The sequence below is a fragment of the Zonotrichia leucophrys genome, chromosome 2, assembly GCF_028769735.1.
Source record: "Zonotrichia leucophrys gambelii isolate GWCS_2022_RI chromosome 2, RI_Zleu_2.0, whole genome shotgun sequence".
In the NCBI taxonomy this organism is placed as follows: domain Eukaryota; kingdom Metazoa; phylum Chordata; class Aves; order Passeriformes; family Passerellidae; genus Zonotrichia; species Zonotrichia leucophrys.
The window spans coordinates 17,217,256-17,243,068 of NC_088171.1; the positions used below are offsets into that span (position 1 = coordinate 17,217,256).

The 25,813-nt window shown below is 42.3% G+C and overlaps 1 protein-coding gene across 1 annotated transcript; it reads right to left on the reverse strand.

The window, feature by feature from the left end:
• Window positions 1-12,101: 12,101 nt before the first annotated feature.
• LOC135443041 (uncharacterized) lies at window positions 12,102-23,311 on the reverse strand. Its single transcript, XM_064703288.1, is given in 7 exon segments — window positions 12,102-15,439; window positions 15,442-17,656; window positions 17,937-18,118; window positions 18,222-18,425; window positions 21,217-21,377; window positions 22,333-22,486; window positions 23,197-23,311. Coding segments are annotated over 7 exon segments (6,369 nt in total).
• Window positions 23,312-25,813: the final 2,502 nt, after the last annotated feature.

Below are 25,813 nucleotides of genomic sequence, written 5' to 3' on the forward strand. Positions count from 1 at the left end.
TTGCTTTTCAGTTTACTGGGTTTGTTTTAAACTCATCCCATACACAATAATGCGTGAGACAGCAAAGGGATTTGAAATAGTTCCTGGCAATTTGCCTCTCCCTAAAATCTTGCTTTTATCATCCTGTAAGCTTAAAATGACCCAGAGGAATCTGGACAGACAAATTTTTGTTTTACTAGTAGAATATCCTTTAGAAGACATTATTCTTCTAAATAGACTTTATGGAAGTGGCAGACAGGCCCATGAACTGTGAGGGGGGGGTCTGCTGCAGATTCAAATAAATCTGCTCACATAAATTGAAGCCTCTTTACCTAAAACTGCCCACACACTCTAGATGGTCTAAGGATCCACTTACATGAGAGATGATTGTCTAAGTGTCTTTAACTGTTAATGGAGGTCTGCTCAACAATGGCAATGGAGCACTGTGTTGGTGCATTCCCCTCTCTTTCTCAGGCTGCACTGCCAGCTGAAAAATGCTCATTAGGCCTCAGCCTTGATGAACAGCACCTGGGCTCAGCTCCTCTTGAGCTTATCAGAAACACTGTCTGTTCCTAGGAACTACTGCTGTCTAACTAGCTCCAGGGTTTTTTCATGAGAAGCCTTGGAAACTATTTTCCTTGTCTCCATAGCATCCTATCCCTGTTCTCACACTTTCAGAGAAAGTCTGCTGACCTGTAGTGTGGCCAGGCTGGAACAAAGCCCCACTCTTGCAGCCCCATAAACAGTGGTCCAAAATGAGTCTTTGAGCTGCAGTGGGCTGTGACCAGTGGCCTCCCTCTGAGTGGGGCCTCTCAGAGCCTGCCAACTCTGAGCCTTGCTGTACTTGGAGGATCACTGAATGATTTAATGAATCCTGGACCAAAAGCCCCGCTCCTCAAGGCTCAACCCTTCACACACTGAGGAGGTGCAAAAGCATCCAAACGGGGGATTTTTCACAGGTACCTTGCACTGGCCTTTATGTCTGTGGGCATACACACGTACACACATGCTATAGCGAATCTGGGAGAAATGCTGCTCTCTTAGATATCTAAGTACCTTAGATATCTAAGTAAGTTAGGCCTGCAAGTAAGTTTAAGTTATAAACTGAGTTAAATGCTTTTAAGTGTTATTCCTTTGCTAAATTGTTACAGTTAAGTTATAAGTTACATTTAAGATATAAGTTAAATTTAAGTACTGTTACATTTGAGTGCTGCTAATCTTTTGTGTTGTATTCTTTTCTATCCTTTGTCACATGCAACTAAATACACACATTCAAACACACATAGATAGCTCTCAGGTCATTTACTATATTTTGTTCCTTTTTTTTCCTTCAGTGTATCTTAACTGTTCTCTAAGTAGTAGAGTAAAGCTTGGCAACAAACTTTGTTGTGCTGTTGCCTAATGTTAAACCTGGTTTTCAGTGACACCCTTGCCAGTGATTTCTTCAGTGATCTTACTCATTCATACCTGAAGAGAGCTGGCTGTTGGACCAATGCCATTGCAGTAGTGCAGAGATCTCCTGTGGTCAGTGGAAACAAGGCACCCTGGAGATGGGGCACGATGGGCAGAGGGCTTCCTGCTGCACTTGGCCCTGCCCAGCTGCACAGCTCAGGGGTGTCAGCCTCATGAAGTGCTCACAGGCAGGAGGCACCGCTGCTGAGCAATGGCTCTGGGACTGGGAACTCCCCACTGAAAAGAATGGAGAAGCTTGCTGTAAGCAAAACCCACTTCCTTGTCCCCACCCTTTCACAGAAATGCCCCAAATACAAACATTGCACTGACAAAGGGAAGTGATACTCCCACTGCTTTCAGCTTTGCTGAATGTTATGTGAACACTGTAAAAACTGCAGGGAGAAATAAAATTTTCAAGAGACAAATGTAAGTGATGCTATAATAAGTGGCAGTAGTTGAAATTTTCATATTTCTTCTCTGTTCCATTAAAGCATTTTTATTAGTTTTATTTTAATGCTTGGAGCTTGTGGTGTTTTTTCTTCACAGTGGGGGGTATGGGGCCATGTTTTGGATTTGTGCTGGAAACTGTTGAAAAGCGAGGGACATTTTAGCAATGGCTGAGCAGTGCTTACACAGTGTCAAGGCCTTTTTTGCTCCTCACCCCACCAGGAGGGAGGCTAGGGGTGCACAAGGAGTTGGGAGGGCACACAACCAGGACAGCCAACTGTATCCAGCCCATAGGAAATCCCAGATCATATGCTCAATATACAAAGCTGGGGGAAGAAGAAGGAAAGGAGGAAGGAAAAGGTAATGGTGTTTGTCTTCCCAAGTCGCTGTTACACAAGTGATAGAGCCCTGCTGTCTTGGAGATGGCTGAACACCTGCCTGCAATGGGAAGTAGTGAATTCGTTCCTTAGGCTGCTGTGCTTCTGCATTCAGCTTTTGCCTTTAACTGTTAAAATGTCTTTATCTCAACTCACAAGTTTTCTGACTTTTATTCTTCCAATTCACTCCCTCATCCCCTAAAGAGTGAGTGGCTTTGTGTCTTAGTTGCCATCTGGAATTAAACCATGACAGATGTTCTGCACCTGACCTTTCTCTTTATTTGACATATGTAGTAATGGAATTTAAGTTCAGAAAAATGCCAGGTTTACACAGCATTTGTATTTTTGCCCGTATGTCCTCTGAGTAGTCTAGACCTGGCAATGAAAGACCCTTTGACAGTTTCAGGTTCAGAGCATCTCAGCAGCAGAAATATACAGACAGGCAATGGAATTCTTGTGATCATAATGGGTACTGCAGAATGGACACTGGGACACTCAGAGAAATGATTCAGGTAAAGAGCAAATGGTGCACAGAGGGGCTGCCAGTCTGTTGTACATCCCAGATCAAACAGGTTTGTGATATGAGTGTGCCAAGTGTCTACATATCACTTAACCTCTCTGAGGACATGTTTCTACAAACACCTGGAGTTTTATCCTATTTCTGTGCTACTGCTTGCCTAAAAACAAGGCAGCATCAAGTTTTTTGTGTATTGCTCAGTGGCCTCCTCTGAAGAAGCAGCAATCCCAGGCAGTGTTGAATCCACTTCTATTGGTTTAAATTCAATACTATTTTACCTTGGTTTCTAGTGTGGTAATCAGTCTGTGAAGCACAACTGGGACATCTAAAAGATAAGAACAAACATTTCTTCTTTTGCATGCTTGTTCTAGTTTCATATGAGATGGTTAATTTTCTTCTTACTAACTAGTACAGTGATGTGTTTTGGTTGTAGTGTGAGAACAAAGTTGATAACAAACTGATGGTTTCTTTGTTGCTTGTAGTTCTTACTCTAAATCAAGGAGTTTTCAATTTTCTATGCTCTGCCAGTGAGCAGGTGCACAAGAAGCTGGGAGAGGGCATGGCCAGAAGAGTTAATCTGAAATAATCAAAGGATTGTTCCATACCCTAGAACATCATGCTCCATTTATAAATTGGGGGGTGCTGGCCTGGAGCCACCAATTGCTGCTTGGGGCTGGCTGGGATGGCTCCGTGGATAGTGAGGAATTGTATTAAGTGTGACTTGTTTTTCTTGGGGTTTATTTCTTTCTCTCTCTCCCCATTACTGTTGCTATTACAATTATAATAATAATACTATTACAATTATATTATTAATCTATTATTTTATTATTATTTATACTATTATTATTTATTTCAATCACTAAACTGTTCTTATCTCTACCAACAAGTTTTACTTTTTTCTGCTTCTTGTGCTTATGCCACCAGGAGAGGGAAGGGGAGGGATTTAACCAGTGGCTACCTGGTAGTTTGTGGCCAGCTGGAGTTAAACCGTGGCAGTGCTAAAACCAAATGTTTCCGAAAAGCACCAGAAAACCTGACATTTCTATGGGCAGGTAACTTCCAAGTCCAGAGAGAACAACTGATTCCTCGCTTTCAGCTAGTCAGGTGTGTTTTATATTTTGAGAAAAGAGAAATAATTCCAGGCTTCCTCTACTGGGAAGAGCAGTCTTTATTTTCATAAGCCACTTGAGGCTCTCCATAAACCTCTCCCCAACCAGCCCCGTATTTTCCCAAATTCACCAGCTGCTTCTTGCTTCCATAAAGATGCTGAACACAGGGAGTTCCACTTCCTCATAACTCTGTTGTGTATGCATTGAAGGATCACAGATACTGAACAATCTCTTTACTGATGTGATGTAAACATCCTTTGAAGAAAATGTAATTAACCACAGTTGGTTTTTAACCAAGTCAGACTTCAGAGTAAGCACTTTTGAAGACTGCTCAACTGATCAGTGATCAACTTGGTAAATAAAGTAAATGGAGTCTCTCTTGAAACTGAGCTGGGTTTGCACCAAGAGTATGGATTGTCTGTACTGATTTACCACACTAGCATTTGTAGCATATAATCTATGAAATGCAGCCATAATATTAATTCATAAAAGTCAACAAGAATTGCCAAAGCTGTTCCTATAATGTTAAATCTAGTGCTCAGTAACTTTAGTGTTTCCATGTATTTTTGTTCCGCCTTTAAGACCCCCAATATACCTGAATCTGCATCTTCTGTCCCCATGTCACAAATTTCAAATATCTTTCTGCTAACCAAGAAGAATACATGACTTCTATAGTATCTTCCTCCCACCAGAGAATCCTGGGAATCGCTGTGTATTTATTTCTGGTCTAAACACCAGCTATGAGGAGCTCATCATTACCTCAGCAATTCCCTTCTGAAAAACATAACCTGGTGTTTAAAGACCTAGACTATGTTATTCACTATTGTGTGCTGCAAAAAAGGTACCTTTTTGCTAATCACAGAGCATCTCTAGTGCTTTTAAACCTTAGGGGCTGTCCCTGGGAGTATAAACTCACACTATTAGCTGTAAAAATCTTGTCGCTTCAGTGGGTCTAACCAGTTTAATAAAGGGCTTATATTTGCTGTAATGCACCTTCAGGCAGCAAACTTTAAACAGACTTTTGTCCCAATAACATTTAAGGCAATTCGAGTGCTTATTCATTGCAATAATTTGGAACAAGAATTTTTAGCAAAAGAATATTCCACATGCACATGAGTCCTATCTTGAAAACTCTTTTCTCAAACAGATTTCCCTGAAAGCAATGCTAGCACAGCAACTGTGGTGCTGCTTAGACAGTGGTTTCTTGCTTTGGAAGAATATTGCAGCATCAACAAGTAAGTTATGTGTGGATTTAAGCAGTTTCCAAAGAAGCAAATACATTATGCTGAGTTTGCTCAGTGCCATCCTGGCCACAAACTGGATTCCGCAATAGCCACATCTGGCCACAGCAGTCACTGTAGGAGGTGAAGGTACAAGCAACATTGCTCGGTGCCCATCTGCCCTTGTTACAAAGGGGTTTATCAAATAACAGCTGAAAGGTGAAGAACTGTTAATCCAGAAATTACAGTAAAAATAGATGAGAAACATGCAAAATCCAGTCATCACCACTGTTTCCCGTGGCACTTTCAGGATGTAAAGCCAAGAAGATTTACAAGACAAAATGAGGGTTAAATTCCTGGAAGCCTAAGGAATGACTGTGTGCTCACTGGGGCAGTCTTCCACAGCTCATGAAAACAGTTATTTACTTCATGGAGTATTACAGTCTCCACGCTAAAAATCCTATTTGAAGTTTTAGATTGCAGTAACACACCTACTCAACAAGAAGACAACTCACACCATGCACATTTTCTTTTGTGTACACAATGTTTTGATATTAAATCTTTCCAATAGTATTTCCATCACATTAGCTTTTTCTGTTGCCAGAAATTATCAGTTCCATCACCTAGTGGCTTTATTACTTTAAAAGCAGAACAACCAGCTTTTTTCTCTTCAGTTCACCTATGGAACAAAAGGTACATTATGTCAATAAGAAATATTGCATTCTCTAAATTTCTTAATGGTTTTGCAATAAATGGTGTCATGACAAGAAATTGCATTTCTATACAGAAGCCTGTTCTTCCTGTTCTGAGTATTGAAAAGAAACACATCAAGTGAACAAAATCTTCCTTTACTCTCACATCAGAGATGTAAGCGTGTCTTTCTGAGCCAGTACTGTGGCTCGAACAGTTCCATCAGCTCTCATCCCTGTCAGAAGCATGGACAAGGCCATTCATCTGCTGTGGGCTGATACATCTAGACTGGAGTAACACCATAATGAATTTTGTCTGACATTTTCCATACTCAGACCCCTGTCCAGTTCCACAGACTTCTGCCAAACATAGGCCAGAAGGCTACAGATTTTCCACCCACGCTTATGCAGGTTGAATTTCTGTGAATATTGAAGAAAATCAGTTTGGCTGTCCCCAAGACAGCCCTGTGTGAGCCAACTGTCCTGACTTCCTCCTGCTGCCAGTGGTAAAGCAGGTATTTTAGAGAGGGGAGTCATTAGGCCTCATCAAAATCTATTGGATGGTTTTATCTTGGAAAATATTTCTTTTTTGTTTTTTGTGTATGTGTGCATGGAGTGTCTGTGACTAACTTTACATCAAAGATGTCACTCTGCTAAATCCATCCATGAAAATAACAGGAAAGTGGGTCTGTGGCATTTGCATTCTCTGAACAGAGAGATAATTCTCTCTCCCAGGTTTTTTCCTAGAGAAGCACAGAGAGAAGAAGAGAAAACAATTCTTATCTCTACTTGCTGCTCCTGTTGTTTTTGCACATGTAGAATGTGTTAGGAAGATTGTTTACCTGACATGAGTTCCTAATTAGATTCTGGTGATGGTTGTTTATATTAATTAGCCTATTGGTCAAAGCTGTGTCCTGGCTGTCTCAAGACAATCACGAGTTTTTCTTTAGTATTCTTTAGTAGTATAGGATTTATTCTTTGTAGTATAGTATACTATAATGTAATATAATATAGTTTTGGTAAAAGTATATTGTTCAGCATTCTGAATCAATGGAGTCAGACGCCAATCGCTGCCTGTGTTGGAGGTGTCTGTTTTTTCTATAATGGGTCAGCTTCTTTCTTGCAGGGTCACATGCTGTTGTCCAAGTAGTCAAAATTACCACTGCGGATGAAATGAGCAGCCTGTCTGCTCTGTGCAGTGTCAGCTATTCTCAAAGTATATTGTTCTCACCCTTGACTAATCTAGAATGATTTGGTCTGACCTGAAGAGTCTAACTGAAGAGGGTCTTTGAGTAAAGCAGTAGGTAAGACTGTCATCTCCTAATGAATTCCAGGTAACCTATAAAGTCACAGGTAATGACAGCATGCATGGAAATTGTATTCTGTGTTTTACTGATGCATGGGTCTTGCTTCTAAGTTTGCAATAGAAAATGCTTCCTTAAAAGTAAAAAAAGTATGTCTTATAGTTAGAGGTCAAACTGAATATGATGGCCTGATTTTTAACAAAAATACTTTTTAAAATACTCTGGAATTTGTGGAATTGTCTTGCTAATACATAAACATAATTAAATTTGTCTCTCTGGGCACTTCTTTCAAAAGTGGGGGGTTGGTCTTCCCTCAGAGCTTGAATGGTGGGCTAAAGGGATGTAAAGAGGAAAAAAGGAGATCAGTCACAGGCTTCTGAATTGATTTGGGTTTTTTTCCACTAGGCTCTATTTAATACATTACCCAAGATTTGAACTGATGGAGATGATCAAATCCATCTGCCAATGGACTTCACAGAATCACAGCAGCTTGGGAGAGATCTCCAGAAGCCATCTGGACTAACTCCCTGCTCAAGCCAGAACACACAGAACATGTTACCAGGACCATGTCTAAAAGAATTTTGAATACCTTCAAGGATGGAGACTCCATAACCTCCCCCTGGCAATCTGCGCCAGTGCTTGGTCATCCTCACAATAAAAAAGTGTTTTCTGGTGTTCAGAGGGAACCTCTCATGTTTCAGTCTGTGCCTGTTACCTCTGGTTCTGTCACTGGGCACCAATGGAGCCTGGCTCTACCCCTTTGCACCCTCCTCTCATGAATTTATGTACACTAATGGGATTCCCCTAAGCCTCCTTCTCTCCTGAACTATCCTAGCTGCCTCAGCTTTCCTTACATGTGAGGTGTTCCAGTCCCTTCATCATGCAAAGAGCCTCACATGTCTGAGTAATTTTGCTGTAGCTTTCCAAGGATCTTGCAAAATTTATGTCTTGTTTTGTTATTAATGTCACCATTTCTTATAATTGGCTCTGAGGTCACAGGTGCAAACACCAAGTAAGCCGAGTGAGGATTACATTCCACCAGCACCATAGGAACAGCCTGTTGAGTTAGACATGTCTTCATCTGTTGACTACATTAAGTAAAACATTTATATGGGTCCATTTATGATACAGCATTTTTACTTTACAGTAAAAATCAATGTTTGATGCACTTGTAAGGTATGACTGAAAAAAAGCCATTGTCAGTAACGTTCCCGCTATCAACTGAATGCCTACATCTCTGGAGTGTTATCTGAAGGAGAAAACACATGTTGGCTTCATGAGAGCCTGGGGTTTGGCTGCCTGGGCCTGGGGCCAACGCAGAGGCTCCCAGAGGCACAGGGGGAGGCCATGGCCACAGCCAGCCCCACTCTTGGGCCCTGGCAGAGCTTTGGCCACTGCCATGTCAGTCCTGCCACAGGCTGGTTGTGGCCCCTGATCCAGGTGCAGAACACGCCTCCGGGCCAACATGGATGTTATCAGGTGTTCTGTGATCCAGGCAAAACCAGAAACAGACGCTGGTTTACTTGCAGGATAAGGCATTTATTAGTTCAGTCTGCAACTTCCTGTTATGCAACAGGAGAATGTTTTGATGAAGTGCCTAAGCAAAACGTCCATCCACAAGCTCATTTTCCAAAGAAACATTAGGGCTCTGTGCCATTAATTCTGTATTTATGTTGCTTCTGTTTAGAACATATCTGACTAATTGCATTTATGGTTGTACTCAGAGAAGGGGAACCAGGTGTTTTAGCAGTTTGTCCAAATGTTATATCACTTCAGGCTCTGCCTGGAAAAATTAATAGCTTTTCAAGTATTGTCCCACAGTCACATTAATCTGATTACTGAATATGCATCCTGTTAATGGGATCTTTCCTCTAATGACAGGATTGACAGTTTGGAGACTGAGGGCTCAGAATCATTAAAAATAGCCCTATGTAGTTAACTATCTGAGATTAATTGCAAACACCAAAGAACGTTGTCACTAAAAGCCTTTTGTTAAACACAGATACAGATTTTTTTTTTTTCACAAGTAATTTATCTAAATGCAATTCAGGTTTTGAGAAGAACATCATTTTTTTCAGGAGGAAGTGGCAGTACAGGTCTCTGCAATCATGTTTGACAGCTGATGAAGAAAACAAAGCCTTTTAAATCTATTTAAAATAAAGTGGCTGAACACCAGGTCCCAGAGGTGATAATCAGTGGCACGGTGTAGCTGGAGGCCTGTCAGTAGTGGGGTCCCCCAGGGTTCAATACCAGGCCCAGTATTGTGTGACTGATTCATCAATGGCTTGGATGGCAGAGGCCTTTTCTGTTCACAAGTTCACAAAGTTGGCAGGAGTGGCCCATACCCCAGAGGGCTGGGCAGCCCTTCAGAGGGGCCCTGACAGGTTGGAGAGACAGACAGAGAAGAACTGTCTGAAATTCAACAAGGGCAAGTGCAGGGTCCTGTACCAGGGGAGGAATAACCCCCTGCACCAGGACAGGTTGGGGGTCAACCTGCTGGAAAGCAGCTCTGTGGAGAAGGACCTGGGGGTCCTGGAGGACAACAAGTTGTCCATGAGCCAGCAGTGGGGGTCCAAGGAGGCTGATGGGATCCTGGGCTGTATTAGGAAAATCATTGCCAACTGCAAAGGGCTGTTTATCTCTTCCATTTATGATGTTTGGTAGGACAGAACAGGACTCAGGACTTTCTCACTGCTCTTACAGTACTGCAGAAACAGGTTGTTTCTCTATTTGCAGTCCATTCTGTTGCCTGTAGGTGTCTTTGCCTTCTCCTTCAGCTAGTTGCTGCCTTCAGGACATCAATCATATCTCTGAGCTATTTTGTCATCTGTGTGGATTTCCTGGGCTATTTTTCTGGTCATATGGTCTATGTATTTATTATTTATAAATGAAAGAGTAGTCAGCACTCTGCCGTTGCTGCCTTACCCTGTGTTACAAACTGCTAATTATAATTGCCCTGGCTGCAGCTGAAAATGCTTTGCCTGAACGTTTTTAGAGCTTAGGTTTCTCACTGTATTTCTGGAGGCTGGCAATGATCTTGTTTTTGTTCAACTATTCTGACCTTTGGAATATTTATGGAGATTCACAGAAGCAGTCAAAAGCAAAACACATAGAAGAGATAAGAGGGATTTCACAGCACTGATGGAGCAGTGATGGCTTTGGTGAGAGAAAACCAAAGAACTGCAGCCAGCCAAAGTTGGTGCTTCAGTCTTTTAAAATGAGACCTGTCTGTATAAAGGCTGAAATCAATAGATTCAGTCACAACTGTGCAATGTGGGCATCTGTGAGAGATTGTCACGCATATAAAATCTCCCTAATATACCTTTATCTACTCCTGCTGTGCAAAGCAGCCCTGTTGGATTACTGCTTTGACCTTGACATCGGTACTACAAGGTTCTTGTGTTTTTGCACAGGGAGCAGCCCAGAAAACGAGTACAACAAATGTGCTGCAGACAAAAAATGCTCTGCTTTGTCATTTGCCTGGCTGTTGGTCAGGTTATGCCACACCAGAACCACTCTGGATTTGAAATCCTCCCAGTGCTTTTCTGCGTATGTGTATATATGTATATACATGTATACAGTTAACTACTCCTCACTTCATTACCATGTTCCCCAAAATGCTTGGGCAAGGTCACAAGCATCTCTGCCCATACAGAGCCATAGCTCAAACTGACTCAGGTAGTAAGGGACATGAATGAAAAAGTGGTTAGGAACAACCATCGTGGATTTTCCAGAGATATGGAGGCTGACTAGCCTGATTACCTTAAAGAATGAAAACACTGAGAAGAGAGAGATTTTATGCACCTTGACTCCATAAGGACTTTCAGCAGTGTCCCGATGCATCCTTGTAGCCAAACTGATGCGAGATAGATTGAAAAAGACAACTATAAGCTGGGTGGAGTATTCACTGGCCTGCCAGGCCTGAAAGGTGGTATCAGCTGTGCCAAGTCCATCTGGCAGTGAGCCAGTAGCAGCACGCTGATCCAGCTCTGGGCCCTCCACCATGAGAAAGGTAGAGATAAGCCTGAACACTTTTGGCATAAACCGCCAAGACCTTTGAGGCTGGCGCACGAGGGCTAAGAGAGACTAAGGGAACTTTTCAGCCTGGAGATCACAGTATTTCAGGGAAACTTAACAGACCATGGATACACCAGACACTGGAAAATACAACTAGATTTGCAAAGGACAACTCATCAGAATTAGGGAGAAAAGGGAGAAAAAACACAATACCGTTTTCCCATATTAAAAAACTATAAACAAAGTTTTCTTCAGTGTCTTTGTGGAAAAGACTGCTTTTTTCAATGGAGAAAAGCAGGGCAGATATTAGGGTTACAAAAATTTGAAGTAGGAGAGCACATAAGGGAAAAAAAAATAGGATGAAAATACACATCGGAGTTTTTTTTAAAACATTTTATTACTCCTGTTTCTTTGGGCTTTCATAAAAATTTCTTAATTCATAATAAAAAACATTTGCTTTTCTGTATGCTTCACAATTGGTAACACTTGGCAAATTGTTAATATTTTTCAAGACAAGCAAAATTAGGTTTTTGAAATTGACATCAGACTTTCAAATAGACATCTGTATTTAAAAATATTTGGTAATATTAAAAAATATATATTAACAATAGAATATGAGAAAAATGCTGATAACCTTATGCAGCTTTATGTATATATTTACTGTTTAGAAGCGCAAATACACAGTTCTCATCAAAATTTGAATACAATTTAAAGAATGCAATACGCAATAAAATGTGTACAAAATTGCCTATTTATTTCCAGTTAAAACTATTGAAAATTAAGGTAAAATACATTTAAAGTAAAAAGTCAAACAACTGACTGAAATTAACACAGCCAGCAGAATAATGGCAGAATAATGGTGTGGGTTTTTCTGAGTCAGTCCAGATGAGTACATTCAGCATCACCAAACATTCTGCAATTACACATTCTGATATGCTGCAAAGGGCCTGAGTATTGTCAGAGTTACACAATTCCTGACTGGGGAGATTCTTATAGCCAGCTCCCATTTTCTGCACTTTCAATCACAGCATTCTTCTTTCCAGCTGTTCCATCTGCATCGCTTGTTTCTTCGAACACTGCCACTAAACTTGACAGAGTTGTGTGAGGATCAAGCAGTTTCACAACGGGTATGTCCACCTTTCTCTCCCGAAAGACACGGTTCTGAATTGTCATGGCTAACATAGAGTCCATGCCCAAAGACGAAAGTGGCGTATTCATGGTTAGTTCATCTGCATTCACTCCTATGAGGTCACTCATCAGTGAGGCGATGTAGTCCTCAGATTTGAGAAAGGCGGTCTCGGGGACTTCAGCTTCCTCAGATGTTTCCATCTTGTTCATGTAATCTTCTGACATAAGTGTTATGAAGCGACTTTTGAGAGAAATAATCTGAGTAAAAACATGATGATACAAAGTGTGAAAGTTCAATTTGACCACAGCTTGCTGTGGGTTGTTTATAAGTAAGGTCTTCCTGAGATAGTCATGAATTTCATGCACTTGCAGAATGTCTACGCCCTTGGATTCCAGAATGCTCTGAATGAGGTCTTGGTTGAGCAGAATGCCGAGGTTCAAAGCACCCCAGTTAATGGCCTGGCCTGAGAGCCCACAGTTCCTCCTGTAGAGGCAGAAGAGATCCAGGAAAGAGTTTGCAGCTGCATAGTTTGCCTGGGTGGCGTTGCCCAGAAAGGAAGCAACAGAGGAGTAGCACACAAAGTAGTCAAGCTCCTGGTCTCTGGTAGCCCAGTGAAGATTTAGGGTCCCTGCTACTTTTGGGCTCAGCACTTTGTGGAAGTCAGCCAGCTTCAGCACTTCAAGGTGGCCGTCGTGTATAGCAACAGCACTTTGGAACACCCCTTTGATGGGGCTCCCCACAAAGGTGGTGGCAATGGACTGGAAAGCTTTCTCAACATCGCTGCTCAAAGTCACATCACACTGCACAGACACTACTTTGCTCCCTTTGTACTGCTGCTGCAAAGCCCTTAACTCTTCTTGCTTCTCACTGCTGGGAATTCTCCTGGACAGAATTGCAATACACCCTCCCCCGTTCTCAGCTATGAATTTCACTGTTTCAAAGCCAAGTCCAGTGAGCCCCCCAACTACTACATAAACAGCATTCTGCTTGAACAGCTGCTTCTGGGGCTCGTACAATGGGATATCTGAAAGCACACTGATGTCTTTCTGCCTTCTCAGGACAGCAAGGGGGACAGAAGTGCAGGTGAAATAGGACATCACAGAATTTAGCCCTTCAAAATTCTCAGTCTGCTGAAAAACAGAACCTGAAAGATTTTTAAACCATTTCATATCCATGGAACTGATCCAGGCATGTACGGTCTTCTGCACTTCCTTTAGAGGTGCTTTCTGGAAAAGGTGGGCAACGGCAAGGATATGAAAGCTGACATTTTCATGATCAATTTCACTGACATTCTGGATGCATTCTGACTGTTGCCTGCCACACACGATCACCACATCTTTAAGAAAGGACATGTGGGCCAGGTCCTCCTGAGACAGTCTGTTGACTGGAGGAAGAATAACAAGGGCACTGCACAGGTTGATATATTGCAACACGTTAGGAGTGGGCTTTGCAAGGACTGTTCTCCAACCCATCTCTTCTGCTGCTGCAGAAAGAACATGGCACAGAACTGAGGATGGCTCTGTAGTAATAATACCCAATGTTCTGCCATGTTTTCCTTTGGGTAACCTCTGAGTGAAGATCTCCCATGCAATGATGAAGTATGACACACAAGGGACATTCCGGAGGAATGGGAATTTCCTTGCATGGAAACAAACTGTTCCTGGAATCTGAACTCTGGATGATGCAGCAGTGGGATAACATGAAACCACGTGATCTCCCACTTTCACTTTTTTCACATCACTGCCTGTTGCAGTGACTGTGCCACTGAAATCAAGAGCTAGAAGCCTGTGTTTGTCCCCTGCCTGGGAGTTCCAATACAGTGTATTACCAAAGTTACAGCTAGAAACACTAATGGGAAAATAATCTTCTGAGTGCAAGCAAATTTTATCCACTTGAATTTCAACACTCTGTTTGTCAAGCTGAGTTGCAGTGCTGCTGGATAATTCCCCAGACAAGTCGTTTGCTGTGTATGGATCAGAAGTGTACAAAGTGAATGATTGTGATTTCTGGAGTGATTTTACGGGTTGGATGTAATCTGCATCTACAAAAGGTGTGCGTCTGATTTCGGACACATAAATTCTTCCCTGGCTGATGCAGACTTCCGGATAGTCCCCACCTTTGTACTTGATAAGAACATCTACTAACACTGAGATGTCCAGGGAAGTGGAGGAGCTGAGGTCAATCAACTGAAATGTGATTTCTGGAAATTCAACAATACAGGTTCTGGTCATGCCACACAATGCAAACCCACAGTTAATGTGGTCCACATATCTCTCTGTTGTTCTGTAGGTGATCACTCTGACGGAGCAGCGAGACCTCTTCTCTCTTAGGGCCACCACTACCTGGCGATAGGCTTCGCAGCACTTTGCCAACTGATCTACTGTTTTCCTCGGGGAATCTTCATTCAGCTTTTGGATTCCCCACAGGAAGAGAATTTCATCGTAATCCTTAACCTCTGCTCTCATTTTGTTCTGTGCATCGCCTTCCACGAGGCAATCCCAGCCTTCATACATAACATATGTCGAAGCAGGATGCAAGTGTTTTTTGAGCTGCTCAGCTATCCCAAATTTGTCTGCAAACACAAGGACTCTGGGCTTAAACCCCAGATGTCCAATTGTCTGTGAAAGGGAGACTTCTTTCCATTTGTTTTGAAACAGAAACTCATTGTCTCTGGAAGACGATTCCTTCATGAAAGTGATGGCAACGCGCTTGAGCTCGGCCAAAACAGAGCCGTGTTTGTCCACAAAGCACCCGCAGACCTCAAGGCAGCTCCCAGTGGATTTACTCATTCTCATGTATATCATCATTTCCTCCTGCAGCGGGCGGAGCACCACCAGGCTGCCTATCCCTGAAGGAAAGCCTGCTCTGGAGTGGAGCGTCCTTGAGGTCAGGACAGCGGTCATCTGCAGAAAGCAGTCGAGCAGCACTGGGTGGATACAGTAGCTGTACATGTCTCTGGCGGTCTCCTCATTCACCTTTATGCTTGTTATAGCTTCCTTTAGCTCCTGGCAATAATGCACATCACTGAGCTGCCTGAATATGGAGCCATACTGAAAGCCAACCTGAGACAGTGCTTCATAAAGCTCCTCTCTGCTAATCACTGACTTGCATCTTTGATAGATGGCTTGCAAGGAGATGCTGCTTTCTTCCACCACACCTTCAAGCCCCTTGGCCACTTGGCCAGCAGCATAAACTGCTTGGAGGAAGAGAGAACCTCAAAGGTTGTCATGGCTTTTTGTGGGCTCAGCTTGATACTCAGCACTTGGGAATTCTGTGTAAGAACACACGGTGCAGAAAAACTGATACTCAGCTGGCAAGTGCTCAGAGGCACTTTGGGTTCTGAGCTGCTCATCACAGAGGCCAGACCAAGCTCCACATAGAAAGCACCAGGGACTAAGGCCACCCCATTGTTCTTGTGCTCATATAAGTATGGTGTCGTTTCCTGGGACACCAGGCAGCCATACTCCACGTTGTCACTGTTTATGCCGTAAATCAAAGAATGACTGGCGCTGACACCGCTTCGGCTTGCATGTTGAGGGATATCCAGGCTCATGAGTTTTTGGCGATCAAATTGATATCGTGGAATGGCCACAGGAACACTTTGATACCCATTATAAAAGTGCTGCCAGTTGGGATTAAATCCCAGTTCAAAGAGATTTCCTACCAGGGTGAGGAGCGTCTGATATTCTGCATCTGTTTGCAAAGAGGACAAGACCTTTGTGCCTTTCCCTAGCGTTTCTTTTATGCTTCGCTGCAGTGCTCGGTGAGGACTTATTTCTACAAACACCACGTTTTCCCTGCCTCTGGCTGCAGTTTGGATGGCTCGTGTGAAAGCAACAGGCTCACGAGTATGCTGTGCCCAGAATTTGCCCTGAGAAAAGTCATCTTCAGATGCAGCCATGCCAGTCAGTGTTGAAATCACTTCCATTTCCCCCTTCTGCTTTTCCAAAGGCTCTATCTTCTCCTCCAGCTCCCCGAGTATCATATCCATGCTGGGGCTGTGGTAGGCAGCTGGAACATTTAAAACATGAAGAAAGATGTTTCTCCGTCTGAAAGCTTCAGCTAACTCTCTCTGGACAGCTTCCACAGCCTCTACACTCCCAGACAAGGTGCAGGAAATGGGGCTGTTGAAAGCAGCAATGCACACCTTTCCTGAGTAGGCATGCAGGCGTTCAGCAATCTCTTCAACGGGGATGTTTCCAACCACCAGCATTCTGCCGCTGGGAGTCTTTGCCTGCAGCCTGCTCCGGTGATAAATCACTTTGACAGCATCTGCCAGGGACAGGTACCCAGCAATGTGTGCAGCAGCAACTTCCCCCACCGAGTGGCCAACAACAGCAACAGGCTTGATACCCCAGTGCTTCAGGAGGGAAGCTACAGCAACCTGCAGGGCAAACAGCAAGGGCTGACAAAGCTCTGGATTCAACAAGTCCTTTGGGCTATGATTTCTTGCTGGCAGGAGGCTGATGGCAGCGTGCTGCTGAAAAAGGTCTTCTATTTCCTTACACTTGTCTCTGAACACCAGCTCTGAGCTCAGCAGTGCCTCACTGAACTCCTTCAGCGTGACGCCGTTGCCACAGAACACAAACACCAGCTGTGGTTCCGCTTTGGATATGGCAGGTTCCGTGCTGGCTGCCAGCCTCAGCTCTTGCTGCAAGTGTTGGAGGGAATTTGTGACAAATGCTTTTCGGTACCTGTAGCTGGCGTGGCTTCTTCTGCAGGCAGAGGTATAGGCCAGGCTTGGGAGAGTTACAGAGTTCCTTGCGCTCAGCTGCTCAGCTGTGTCGGCCATTGTCATCTGAAGGGACTTAGGGGATGCTGCTGACAGCAGAACTAATTCCAGGGGCTTCTTAAAGGCAGGAAGAGGCTCTGGCTGCTTCACCTGCCTGACTACAACATGAGCATTGGTTCCTCCAAATCCAAAGCAGTTGACACCAGCTACTCTTCCATACTCACTGGATTCTTCCCAGGGCTCTACAGCTGTGGCAACAGCAAGGTTTAATTTCTCCGTATCAATGCTGCTCATCTCCTTTGAGTAATGCAAGGATGGAACAATCTTCCCATGATGCATCATCAGGAGCACTTTGATTAACCCGGCTGCTCCAGCAGCTGATTCAGTGTGTCCAATATTTCCTTTCACTGAACCGATTTTCAGAATGGAAACTCGGGAAGACCTCTTTTTGCTAATGACATTACCAAGGCTCTCAGCTTCTGTAGGATCTCCAGCAGCAGTTCCTGTGCCATGGGCTTCAATGTACTGCACAACTGAGGGATCAACACGACTTCCATAAATGCTATGCAGTAACTTCTCTTGCTCTATTTGAGACGGTCTTGTGATTGGAGTTATGGACCTGCCATTCTGATTGACTGCACTGATGTTTATCACACCCCAGATTTTGCTGTAGTCTTCCTTTGCCTGTTCCATGAAAAGTTAAGTTGTCTTTAATAAACTCATGCTCTTTCTGTAGAGAACAAAACAACACAACAAAGCCAAGAACGACCAGAATATGATGTTAACTTCTAAATGCGAGTTCCTTTCCCTATGTTAGGGAAAGTTGATAAATTCAAAATAAATGCTTCATTAATCTTAAACTTAGATTGGAAAAACTTCTCTGGAATAGTCATTATTAGAGCTGAAGACACAAAATTCAGACAAGCAACCAGACTTACTTCAGGCTGCTTTACAAAAATCTTACCTTTTTCAGTGGTTTGAGGAAAACAACACCACAGCCTTCTCCCCTTCCATAGCCATCTGCTTTTTTGGAGAAGGGTTTGCTTATGCCCTCTGGAGAGATCATTTTGGCTTTACTGAGAGATACAAAGGTGCGGGGGTCAATGATGCAGTTCACCCCACCACAGACTGCTGCCTCACAGTCTCCTGGAGTCAAGCAGAAACATATTCATGTTGAGATGGCCCTGGTGATAGACAGAAATTGTAGGAATTCTGATTTCATTGTCCAGCACCTCTTCAGTCCCATTACCTGATTTAATGGCTCGCAAGGCATAGTGCAGAGCAAAAAGAAAAGATGAACATGCAGTGTCGACAGTCAGAGACGGTCCAGTCAGATTAAATGTGAAAGAGACCCTGTTGGCAGCAATGCTCATTGCTGTTCCAGTACCGTCATAATGATTTATTTCATTCACAGCTCTGCTGGCCATGACTTCATAGTCTCGATTCATGAGACCTGGAAAACATTAGATACATGTCAAGTTAACCCAAGACAACAATAGGCATGTACAGATCAAAACCTGGTGTTGTGATTTTTTTTTTTTCAGTGTTTAGATGAAACCATATGGCATCAGGGCTTCTGTCATGAAGCTTTGCTCCAACACAAGTCAAAGGGAGAAGTCACAGCAATTTCCCCTAGACTCAGCATACACAAACCTAGCTAACACTGGAAATTCCTACCTGTCCAAGAAATGACAGGAAATTCCTACCTGACCAGGAAATGCCCTTTCTGATGGCTCAGCTCACTGTATCATGCAGCTAAGATCTCTGGAGTCTGCTTAGACATCTCTGTGACTTTTGAGACTCAGATTGTTTTAGTTTAGCTATGATAAGATTTATCAACAAGTTACAAAGACGGTCGTTCAGACATAAATGTACAAGACATTAGCTTCATTTCGTCACATGTACCAAGTTAAAGGTCATAGCACAAACTACATTCAATATTTTGTATTTATCTTTTTTTTCACACCTGCAACCAATAAGAAATAGTAAAGAAGAGCAGGGCCTGTGAGATCAGTTGTGTCCTCTTTCTGGGAATGCAATGTTTGAAATATGGTGGATCCCCAAGTCCATAAGCATGTGTGGAAAGCACAGTAGCTGTATTCAGAGAGTAAGGAGTAGTGCCCTCAATGGAACAAGAGCATCTCTCTGACTAAAGTAATCTAAAACATTTCCCCTATAGGTGCATCAAGCAGAAAACTCCTTTTTAAAGAGACACAGATTACACCAGCAATAATGTGCTGATACTCTACTATTGTCCTTTAAATATCTTTCAAGAGCATCTGGTATCATCTTGTCTGCAACTTTTTGGGTAGTAACAAATGCAGTTGGACAAGTGCACCTTGGTACAATTCTAATGTCCACAGGAGGATTTCTGCTGCTTTAAAAGGATATTAATCCCCAGAACACCTCAACCAAAATTATCCTGGAAAACAGCATATTGGTGGGAAAGCGTAGGCCTGTATAGAAGCCCAGAAGATAAGGGGCTAATGTGTACGTGTCAAACACCGATTGCCGGATAGCCAGGGAGCCATCCAAGGATTGTCAGTAATAAGCAAGAATTGTTAAAAAAACCACAATGAATTGGGACCATGTGGAGGTAGAGGAGCATTTCTTTGGGATAAATATCCTTGTTCTGCTCCACAGAGACACAATCACAAAATCACAGAATCAGTTAGATTGGGAAAGACCACTGACGTAATTGAGTCCACCCTGTGCCCAAATAACACTTAGTTGACAAGACAATGGCATGAAATGCCACATCCAATCTTTCCTCAAACACTTCCAGGGATGGTTAACTCCATCAGCTCTCTGAGCAAGTGATTTCCTTATCAAATCACCCCTTTCTGTGAAGAATTTCTCCATAATGTTCAGCCTGTAAATCCCCTGGCACAGCCTGAATCCATGTCCCTTCATCCTGTCTCCAGCTGCTTGTGGAAGAGGTTGATCCCCATATCACTACATCGTCCTTTCAAGCAGTTGTACAGAGCAATAAAACCACCCCTGAGCCTCCTCCTCTCAGGCTATACACCCCCAGCTCCCTCAGCTGTTCCTCACAGGACTTGTGCTCCACACCCTTCCCCAGCTCTGATGCCTTTCTCTGGACTTACTCCAGCACCTCAATCTCCCTCCTGAACTGAGGGGCCCAGAAGTGGACACAGAACTCGACCATGTGGCCTCACCAGTGCCATACACAGTTGGAAGAATCACTGCCCTGCTCCTGTGGTGACACTATTGCTGACGCAGGCCAGGATGCCACTGGCCTTCTTGGCCACCTGGGCACACACTGGCTCATGTCCAGCTGCTGACCACCAGCACCACCAGGTCCTTTTCTGCTGGGCACTTTCCTACCACTCTACCCCCATCAACAAACAATGGGCAGCACCAGGACAGAAGCAGGAATGAAATATTGACCCAAGGTCAAGCTGGGGAGGGAGGGCATTGAGACCACCCAAGAACTCCAAAGCCTCTAAAGCATTTCCAAAAAGGTCTGAAAGAAGGAATTGGACATGATAATTGGTATAGAAAGAGAGCAACCCGTCTTCAGGGCAGGGAAACATATCTATAAAAAGGTACCCCCAACAAATCTGCAGGATCCTCGAAGACCCTGCACATGTCATTTGCCAGACCAATACTGGAAGAAGGACTGGTGATCTCTTTCTCTCTCTTTTTCTCTCTTTTTCTCCTCTTCTCTCTTTTTCTCTCTTTTTCTCTCTTTCTTTCCCTCTTTCTCTCTCCCCTTCTTTAATTCATCTCTTCCTTTGTTTTTTCCTTCCACCCCACCTCTTTATCCACATCCCACTGCCATGTGCTGATGTAGCAGGTCAGGGACTAACATTCCAATTTCCATGCCAAGTGTGTAATGTACTATTAAACCTTTGTGCTTTTTTGCAGACCCAAGCAATTACACAGCTTGGGTGTTCCCTTCCCCTTAAGGGTGGAACATCACAGCCTGGCTTGGGAGTATCTTTTCTAAGAAGGCTTGGGCTGCAGATGCAGTTTCCTGCTTCCCTTCAGTGCCTGAACATAGGAAGAAGAGCACCAAAAAGAGATACAGGAATTGTACCATGAACTTCTAGAGTGGACTGGTAATTCTTACCAAAAGTAACCACTAGTGCCATAGCACAGTAGCCCTAGATCTCCAGTCTAGATCCAGTGCTAGATACCATATTGAAAGGTTATGAAGGATTGCTCCAATCCTTGTGAGCTTCAAACACACTTTATTTGACATGAAATTTTCATCTTACCAATAAAAACACCTGTTTTGGTGCCACTGATAGATTCCACAGGGACTCCTGCATCCTCCAGGGCTTTGTATGTGCACTCCATCAGTAATTTCTGTTGTGGATCCATGCGTTCTGCTTCCATATTATTAATCCCAAACAGGTGGTTGTCAAATGAATTAAATCTGAAATACACCGACCAGAATAAAATATGACAGATGTATATAACATCCATTTGCTTGTAGACTCACTGTAAACAACTTTTGCAACATCATGAAAAGCTGAGCAGTAACTGGTGTTCAGGCCACAGTTCCCACTTATGAAATTCAGAAGAAAATGTTTATAAGCCAAAGATGCTTCATTTTATCAGTGCTTCTGCATTTCAGAGTTAAGAGCCCACTCCTACCCATTTCTATTCTCGTGATTATTGCACTACTACCAACTGGACTCCTCAAACTATGAAATGTGCAGAATGAGATTCCCTCTGCAGTAATGTGGTCATAGCTTCAACAAGTTATAAACAAAATGAGAATCTCTCCTCACTGCAAAGAATCCCCCACAAAACCTGGTTTTCTAGGTTTGTTTTCTTGGGGTTTTTTCAGATTATTTTCAGCAAATACAGACCAATGCTCTAAATTTAAAACCAAAAAGTAGAGGATCAGCTCAGATCTGTTTTCAACAGATACCCATGCTTCTCTGAAAATACATTCATAAATATTTTGTGTGTATTTATATTTAAAAGCATCTTCAAAATAGGCCCATGCATACAAAAGACCAAGTCCAACTTTAATCTTGTATCCCAAGATCAGATTTATATGGCCTTCTATAATTTCTTGATTTCAGAGCAGGATTCAATATCTAACATGGGACTAAGCATTAAAGTAATTCTGGATTCTATGGTTCAACCCTGCCAAGTATAAATTTCTGGAGACAATAAGATTTCTTCTGTGCATGTCAACTTCTCCTTTGAATGAAGCTCTACACCCTGAGGATTTTAGGTGAATGTGGAATTCAAATAAAAGACACTTATTTTGACCTTACTGTAATTTACTATTTTTCCCCGTATCACAGCCCCTGAGCAGCTGTGCCCATAGTCTAAGTACTACAAAAGTCAGTGGTGCAGCAGGGTAACAGACTCACTCATCCAGAAGAGCAGCTCGTGTTGTACATATTTTTCCTGGCTTGTTACCATCTGCATCATACCACTCCTTGGTATTAAACCTCTCGGGGGGGATTTCTACGGTGCAGTTTTTGCCTTCCACCAGGACTTTCCAGAAATTGTCAATTCCATCTCCTGTTGTACAAAGTTTTTAAAACAGATTAAATGATGTGCTCCCCCTCCCCATGCAGACTCAGAAATGCATAATCAGCAACAAGGACCTCCCATCTGTAAATCTAGGCTGCTCAAGCAGGCTTGCCACAGAAAGAAGTGATCATTCCTTAGTGAGAGGAAAATGAAAAAGTATGATTGATCCCCTCACTGCTTGTCTAAAAGCAAAGGAACCCCACAAAATCCTTGACCACCTTCTCTCTGCCATCTCAGTGCATCTACTCCACCTACTGTAATAAAGCAAGAAGCTTTCTTTTAGGAAAACCCAATCTGTTCATATTACAGGCATGGCTGATAACAATGTCCAGCCCTTCATCTGCCCTGCTCCTATGGATTCTGCAGAGTTCTGTAACACACAATCACCCAGCCAGTGAACACACAGAAAGTTCAAATCATCCCAGACCTATCCAGCTCATTTGTATGAGTTTCATGTGCAGCTCAATGCCCTGCCCACAGCCAGCACTTCACCTTCTTTTGTCTGTCTGTCTGTCTGTCAGCAGACAAATTTAAACAAATCCATTTCCACCACAGCACCACCTTTCAAAAAGATCCCACAAGCAGCAAAGCAACAATCCAACTAAGGGACAAACCAACAACTGCTGGTTTCCTCCATTTCAACATTAATAAAACTCTCTGATTTCAAACAACCTGCTTTGCTTTTACCCCAAAGTTACCTCCAGGAAAGTTGCATGCTATTCCAACAATAGCAACTTCATCTGCAGTCTCGATCTCCATCTCCGGGGCTGCACAAGACAGAAGCACTGTCAGTCCAGTCCTGCAATTATGCATTTACCATTGAAAAAATAATAGGTTAAAATGTGAACTTGCCACAAACACACAAACTTGTTCAAAACTTACTTAATCTGGAATGATCTACTGCTGGTTGTGACTACAAATAACACTGCCCACAAGAGCGCTGTACTACATTCTTCCTCTTGTCTCTACTTCCAGAGGGAATTCCCCGCTTAATTCCCCAAACTCTCTCATGCACACACACTTCCTTTTTACTGTTTAACCTCTGCTAACAAATGGTGAATCTTTTCAACAAATTAGATGGCAAAGAAAAGAATTCTCTTTGGGGTCAAATTAAATACCCCAGGATAGAATTGACAGATGATTTCTTTTTCCTTGATTCTGAGAAAGGAACTTGTCAGGTGAGAATCAATTCAATTGACCTAATTAGAACTCGCTAGGAAGCCCAGCTCCAATCCCTACAGTCCTCTTGGACTTCCTTCCACCCACAAAGAGGAGAAGACTCCTCTGGAAAGGTTTTGTGGGGGATTCTTGGCAGTGGGGAGAGCTTTCCATGCCAGGGATAGCACAGCAGGTTCCAAAGAGCTTTTCTCAGTCACGGACTGACAGTAGTGAAGCAGAGATGAGGCTGTTTCACAGCCCAACACATGACTCAGAATTAATATTTCTTTAAAGAAAGAAATATTAACACCTATTTGAAGGGTGAAATTAGCAATAACTGCTCAGATTCATACTTTGAAAAATTTACTTCTAGGTTCCATTAAGAACAGAAAAGGCAGAAAAAGTTAAAAAGCCACCTAGCAAAAATATGGAGATGAGAATCTGACTTTCTAGGAGTAAATTATATTTTACTAATAATATAAATTCAAAATTGACACAAGAATTATTTCCTTTGCATTGTTTTTAAATTGTCTATGATTTCTATGATTCTGTGATTTCATATTTTAATGTAACTGCTAAACTGAAGCTGCAAATTCCAATAAAATATTTTAACACAAAAGTAACTTTAAGTATTTTTTCTAAGTTATTACTTAAATAGCAAGTAATAGAAAATTAAGAACCTTCCAATCATAACATAAAACATATCTTTAGCATCTCTAGAGCTATGTAACTCTTACCTTATATCATCTCAGTGTTGTGGAGCAATAGCCTGAATCTGTGGAAGTCGTTTATATAGGATTCTGTGTGGTTTCTTTTTTAAATGGGCATGCTAAAATGTTCACGCCTTTCAAAGAAAAAATGAAAATGAGTCATGTGATTACTCAGTAAACCCGACTAAAGTTCAAAACTAAGTCCCTGAAGTAGTAAATTCTTGATGTCACAAGTTTTCACACCAAACAATAGTAAAACCTCTTTCTTATCTAACTTTTTACAGTTAGCAAAACAGTTAATTTGAGATATCTTGCCATAAAATAGCTCATAAGTCTTTATGATCCTAAGACTATTATTTTAAATACTCTGTCTCTAAAGTAACAATTCAATTTGATTTACTCTTAATATCAATAAATATGAACTAGTTTTAAAGCCCTCTTTGTTGGAGACATCATCTGTGAAAATGAAAAAAATACTCTCTACAAATTTAAAACCTGAGTCTCATGTTTGATTCCACAGCTGCTTTCTTTTACTGAGCACAACCATTTAAATGTAGAAGCACAAAAGCCTTGCTAAAAAACAAAAAGTCCCAAAGTATTTCTGAGTCTATTGCAACATTAAAGGCAGTATTGAACTTTCTTTCTGAAAACTGCCATCTGCTAAAAAGGCAAACGAGACTGGAAGATCCAGAAATAATGTCTGAAGGGATCAAGTCTAGCAGTCACTGCTAGACCCCTTTTTCACTCTCCCTCATCTGAATTCATCCCAACCATCTAAACTCATCTTTCTCCTCTTCTGATTTTGTAATGGAAACACAGGGTTACAATCCCTTATGATTTAAGTTTTCCTTGATGGTGGGACTCAAATCTTTCCACAAAGAAAGCAAAAAAGCATTTTGCTGTGAATAAACAGTTTATTCTGTTTATAGACAGAATAAACAGTTTATTCTGTTTTATTTTGCCACCAAGAAGCTTCATAACCTGCTCTGAAAAGTTTTAAATTCTGCTCTCCATTTCATAGCTGAATATCTCAGTCACTCACTTTTCTCAATTCTGAGGTTTTGGGGAGTTATTTAATGATTTTTTTCACTTAATTAACATACTTCCTTGATGTCATTACAAGGCTTATTAACAAGATGGGTCATCTGAAAGTGACTTGAGAATCGCCATAGTTTACACTTTTCTAAAGAGCACTCTTGTTAGTGCTGGTACCACTGACATTCCCTGGCAGAACAGAATGTGGATTCATCAAGTGAACTAGGAATTCACTGTGGAACCTCTGTTTCAGTTTCACAATCAGCACCTGAAAGCAATGGTTGCTAAGCCGTATTTTGAGGCATTGGTTAGGTATTGGTAGAATATTGAAATTAATCCTGCACACCTGTGGTCATTAATTTCAATGCAAGTTAAACCAATCTGAACCCCAGTGATCCAAACACAATATGAA